The sequence below is a fragment of the Lemur catta genome, chromosome 24 (assembly GCF_020740605.2).
Source record: "Lemur catta isolate mLemCat1 chromosome 24, mLemCat1.pri, whole genome shotgun sequence".
Classification (NCBI taxonomy): domain Eukaryota; kingdom Metazoa; phylum Chordata; class Mammalia; order Primates; family Lemuridae; genus Lemur; species Lemur catta.
In genome coordinates this window covers 12,176,869-12,182,868 of record NC_059151.1, presented here as the reverse complement: position 1 = coordinate 12,182,868, position 6,000 = coordinate 12,176,869, and the positions used below count along the sequence as shown (strand labels likewise).

Sequence of the window (6,000 nt, the reverse complement as noted above, 5' to 3'; positions counted from 1 at the left end):
AGTTGGATATCTAGCTGCCACAGATGTCTACAGTAAGAATAAATTTGTACTTTTTCATCTATTGATAAATACATTGTTTTTATTTAGCCATCACAAAACCCCAGCCTTCTCCCTTCCACCACCTCTGCCGCCCCCATCACCCTTATTTACCTGTATCTACAGAATTCATTCTTTAATATCTTAGGGTAAGTGTATGTTAAAATGAGCGAGCTAAAAACACTACTAATACAATTTTTATTTCTCTCATATAGAATTTTAATTTTTAAAAGCTTTATATTTTTAATACCAAACTGAAACTAATTCTAGAAAAGATAGAAACAACGGAAATTGATACTAGTCCTTCAATTGTTCAGCTAAGTTTGTATAAATCAGATTATGTTTATGGGATTCCTAGCAGCTGGCTAAAAAATTGAAAAATGTGAAGCTAGCTATCTCATGTGTCAAACAATTGTTTTGACTGGATTTTAATAAGTTTTTGTTCCTTAGGTTTGATGTTTGTTTTTAAATCTATAAACTGGTTAATTCAGGAAGTCCAAATTTGTGTGAACATATAAGATTTTGAGAGGTTTTTTTTTTTTTGGATGTGTTATCACCTGGAATAAATCTATCTTCAATATATTTTCCAGGAAAACAGAAATACTTCATCTATAAACTCTTAAATCTGGAAAATTATGGCAAAACACAATGTAGTTCCTATTTTCTAGAACTCTGATTTACAAGTAGTAGCATTTCTCCGTCTTGCCCGGGTCTGTCTTCCAAACAGCGCTCTGAAATTGAACACTTACCTCCCATTTATCCCACGAAGCGGAAGTGCGCACCTTGTACTTCCGGGGCAGATTTGCTCCTAGGGCGTGCACGCCATTTGCCCGAGTTCTTCCTTTCCGTTTTGGGGGCAGCAGGAGCGTCATCTTTTTCTTCCCCGGTTGGCTTCCGGTGTTCACTGGAACAGCAGAGGACTTTTGTTTGTTGTTTCTGGCCCAGCACGGACTCTCCGGGTCCTTTATTCTTCACTATGGCTTCCCTCCATTCGCTTCCCTTTCATCCTCCCTCCAGGCCGGGTAGCTGGTCTTCCTCTTTGATTTATGCCTGAGGCAAAGCGGCTGTCTGTTAAAGATAAGAACCAGAGAATAGAGATATCAAACCCACATAAAGAATAACATAGGGCCCCGGGCGCAGTGGCTCACGCCTGTAATCCCAGCACTCTGGGAGGCTGAGGCAAGTGGATCGCTCGAGGTCAGGAGTTCGAGACCAGCCTGAGCAAGAGAGAGACCCCGTCTCTACTAAAAATAGAAAGAAATGATCGGGCCAACTAAAAATATATATAGAAAAAATTAGCCGGGCATGGTGGCGCATGCCTGTAGTCCCAGCTACTCGGGAGGCTGAGGCAGGAGGATCGCTTGAGCCCAGGAGTTTGAGGTTGCTGTGAGCGAGGCTGACGCCACGGCACTCACTCCAACCTGGGCAACAGAGCGAGACTCTGTCTCAAAAAATTAAAAAAAAAAAAATTAAAAGAAAAAAAAAAAAGAATAACATAGGGAAGACAAAAAATTCCCTTTCCCTAAAAATAGCTTTGTCATTAGCTCTTTTTATGTGAACACCCAGATTTATCTCCCATCGTCCCACTGTGGGAACCAGCCCTCGGTCAAACCACCTCACCTGAAGAGAAATAAAACAGTGAAAAGGAAATCCTTGAGGCCAGGGTGTTTTACCCAAGTAACATAATATGAAAGGTGGCTAACTTGAATCTCCTTCTTCTTCAGTAAATGTTAAAATTATAGTATAATTAAAAAGGAAGTGTTTTGGGACAAAAACAAAGTATGGGATAAAAAAGACCAATCAGAAGAGAATGAACTATGAACACTAGGGAAAACGGGATGAAAAGTAAGCATATATGTATTTAATAATATATATGTTTATTTAAACATACATAAGAAAACATGAAGCATAGATTATATATATAATTAAATATATATTGAAAAAATATATATATATAGGCTGGACGCAATGGCTCATGCCTGTAATCCTAGCACTTTGGGAGACCAAGGCAGGAGGATGGCTTGAGGCCAGGAGTTTGAGACCAGTTTGAGCAAGAGGGAGACCCATCTCTACTAAAAATAGAAAAAGACCTGCGCCTGTAATCCCGGCTACTTGGCTACTAGGGAGGCTGAGGCAGGAGGATCACTTCAGCCCACGAGTTCAAGGTTGCAGTGAGCTATGATGACACTACTGCACTCTAGCCTGGGTGACAGAGTGAGGACCTATCTCCAAAAAAAAAAAAAATATATAAGAAAAGAATCTATATACACATACATATATATATATGTATATATATTTGGGCAGGGGGAATGTGTCAGCATCGAGTGACACCATTCATTGAGTAAGAGAAACCCTGTGACTCTGAAAACTAAGGGAAATGGCAGCTGCCACCGCCACCTACATCTTTTCTTTGGGAGCAGTGGGCCCAGAAGAGGCAGATGAAGAAGAGGGCCTCTGGGTGAGAATGATGACTGGTAGTGCTTTGCTTCCCTGGATATGCCTCAAGGGTAAAACTGCATCACAAATGTACGTGCATCAAGAACTGGGCTCACTGTTCATTTGTAGGATGTAAATTATAATGTAGTAAAGAGAAAAGTCAATGCACACTCTGCACAGGGGTTAATTGCATGGGCGTCGATGTCAGACAGGCAGGGTTAAGACACTAGGACACATGGTCGAGGTAGGACCTTGCTACTCAATGCATAATCCACAAACCAACAAGGTTGGCCTTCACCTGGGAGCTGGTTAGAACACGCCTATCCCAGATGTGTTTGGGATCAGAATTTGCAAATCAGAATTTGCATTTAACAAGAATTACAGGTGATTCTTTTGCACATAAAAGTTTGAGAAACTCTGCTCTAGAGTAAATTGCCTAATCTATTCATGTCCCAGATTCCTTATTTATAAAATGACCATATTAGTACCTGCGTCCTAGAGCTGTGGGGATTAGTTGAGGAATACATGTAGAGAGATGGCAAAGGCCTGGTAACTATTAATGAAGACAAGTTATAAAATATGGTTCGAGATTTTGAAATTGAATTCTCTGCCCTGGTGCACACACAATTAAAAGTAACGAAAGCTGAGTTTTAATTATAAATGCTAACTGACTTTTATGACCATTTCCCCAAATGAAATACAGTGTAGTCATTTAGAAATGAAGAGTTCTAAAAGGGCTGTGTCAGTACTAATTGCCTAGCTATGCAAGTCACTTGACTTTTTGGGAAATCGGTTTCCTTATCTGAGCATGAGGGCAGTTCAGCTAAGGTCTTTTTTAATTCTAAGTTTCGATTTTTAGATATTTGCTATAAAAAGTAATACTCTCATTCATTGGTTAATTTGGAATGTCACAAATTAGATGTAATGATGGTATAATACCTAGCCTTTCTAATTGATGAGCATTTTAACTTAGGGAGAAAAGAACAAAAAAGGAAGAGTCAACAGAATAAGAGGCAAAACCTGAAAGAGAGACTGAGAAGTACCTTGTGGATCTACACTTTTTTTCATTTCTTCTTTTTTTTAAGAGACAAGGTTTTGCTCTGTCACCCAGGCTGGAGTGCAGTAGCACCGTCATAGCTCACTGTAGCCTCAAACTCCTGGGGTCAAGGAAGCCTCCTGCCTTAGCCTCCCAAGCAGCTAGGACTACAGGTGCACCACCATGCCTGGCTAATTGTTTTCTGTTTTTTGTAGAGATGGGGTATCCCTGTGTTGCCCAGGCTGGTCTCCAACTCCTGGCCTCAAGTGATCTTCCCGTCTCAGCCTCCCAAAGTGCTGGGATTACAGGCATGAGCCCAGCAGGCCCCATCTCTAGATATTCTGATTCATGGATGAAGCCCTGAAATTTTTATGTATAACAGACAACCCAGGAAATGATGACAAAGGCAGAACACAATTTGAGAAATGCTGTGCTAGGTGATTTTTCTCACGTCAAATATAGCTTGGTTCTAGCGTATTAGACGATATATCGTAAACATTATTTTCTACTCACCCATGAATAAATATTCATAACCACTTCATACTGTTGTCTATAAGTAGAACTATTGTCATTTGGGAAATGTGAATATGAGTTTCAACTTTGATATTGTCAAGAGGAATCACCAGACACACCAAGCACGAAAATGAGATTTACTGGGGAGAGAAAGATAGGCTTATAAGGCAAGAGCAAGATACAGGTTTACAGAGCATGGTACATACGCCACGGATGATGACCCGGCCCATTGTCGCAGCAAAGGGAGAGCAGAAGGAAGGACGCAAAAAAGAAAAGGGACTGGTTATGGTTTGCGTCTTGTTTTATAGTGCCCAGATTGGGACATCCTTGTGGCTCAGACATCACCATGGAAGCACGTTGACTGGGCAATTGGGAGTTGCATGATATGAGTCTTATTGGGCATGCGGATCTCCCATGAGCCTCTCCGAAAGCCCATTTTGGGGGGGAATCATAGCAGCACCAACTTTCATCCCTAGGAGACCCAGAACCCCTTGCTATGTACCTAACAATTCGAGCTTTAAATTGGGCATGATAAGCAGCAGTTAAGCAGATAATTTAATGTCTCTGTTTCTCTTTGTCCTTCGCTACAAAATAGGACTGACCTAAAAATGTTCTCGTAAGGGTCACATAAAATAAGTATTTCAAAAACTCCAATGCAATTTTAAATATAATGTTGTTGATCATATTGTTTCAGCTCATGATTCTTTTCAAGCTTATAAACTTTCTTGAAGGCAAGGGTTGCATCTTTTATGTTTCTTTCAGGGGATAGCTGTTGTTTCCGCCTGCCTAGCTGTCCTTCACCCTTGTTTTGGAAACAGCATCCTGGTTTTCCTTTGGGAGATCTCTGTTCTTCCCTTCTTAGTTCATGTTGCTGGGGAGGAGGAAAGTGGATCAAGGCTGGGTGATTGGCCTAAGAAATCGGAGTACTCCATTCCTGCTGCCTTTGTGACAGATTTCAGAATTTGTGACATAAATGGCTAAGGGGAGCCAGCCCCAGAACTTTTGCTGAAACTTTTAGGATCCGTTTGCCAGCCCAAAAGAAAGCCTGGCTGGAAGGAAAGCCAATGGAAAACAAAGCAGAACAGACTAAGAGTGTGAAAATGAAAGATATGTCTGATGGCCTCTTCTAGGTCCCTGGTCAGTCACACCTAGACATTTCCCAGACCAGAGCCCTCTTTCCTGAACTTTCTCTCTCCTACCTAGGTAATTTTCATGCAGCTGGAGCTGTTTAACAAATGTTGACTTACTTGTTTGGTCATGGAAAAAAAAATCCTTAGTCACAGATGACAAGGCAAAGAAGTTGTTCAAATTAATCATTGCCATGTTTTGATGACTTACTCAAAAACATATTACACATGCATGTATATAACTGAGAGATTTTTTTTTTTATGTAATCAGTGGAGCAACCAAAAACATTTTGTCTAACTACTGGACATTAACATTAGGCACTACTCAGAAATTATTATTCTGCTTTGCATAATTCACCACCTAATTCCCATACTGGTTACCAAAAACCACTCAGCGTGAAGGATGAGTCAGTCTGTCTGGTTCGAGCTTAAAAATCTAAGTACTCCGAGCTCTCCGTTGTTTTGCTCCTGCTTTTTTTTTTTTTTTGAGATCTGAAAACCAGTCGCTAACTTCATCCCCTGCATCTGTAAGAGCTGATTAGAATAAGGGATTCATGAAGCAGGTAGGCATGACGTTTTCTTCTTTGTTCATGCAGATTTTAAAAAATTAAATGGATGGCGTCAAGTGAATAATTCTTTATTCTTTTAACATGCTGCCCTCAAGTGGCTGCTTTGCTCATTCACATGCAAATGTCTCAGTTAACAATGTTTATAGTAACCTTACTTTGCGAGGTGCTGAGGAGGAAGCCCCCCAAGAGAAGAAAAGGAACAGGATATATTCTTCCCATAACCCCAGAGCAGCGATTAGTAAAAATACATGCATCATTTGCAGAATTTGTGAAACGTGCACGT

General features: G+C 40.6%; 1 protein-coding gene across 1 annotated transcript in view; it reads right to left on the bottom strand.

Moving 5' to 3' along the window:
* Positions 1 to 962: 962 nt before the first annotated feature.
* LOC123627203 (sterile alpha motif domain-containing protein 1-like) overlaps positions 963 to 6,000 on the bottom strand; it is a 36,654-nt gene continuing 31,616 nt past the window's right edge. The window contains exon 3 of the mRNA XM_045536639.1: positions 963 to 1,104. Coding sequence (XP_045392595.1) covers positions 1,001 to 1,104 — 104 coding nt within the window. The 3' untranslated portion in view covers positions 963 to 1,000. The remainder of the gene's footprint in view (positions 1,105 to 6,000) is intronic.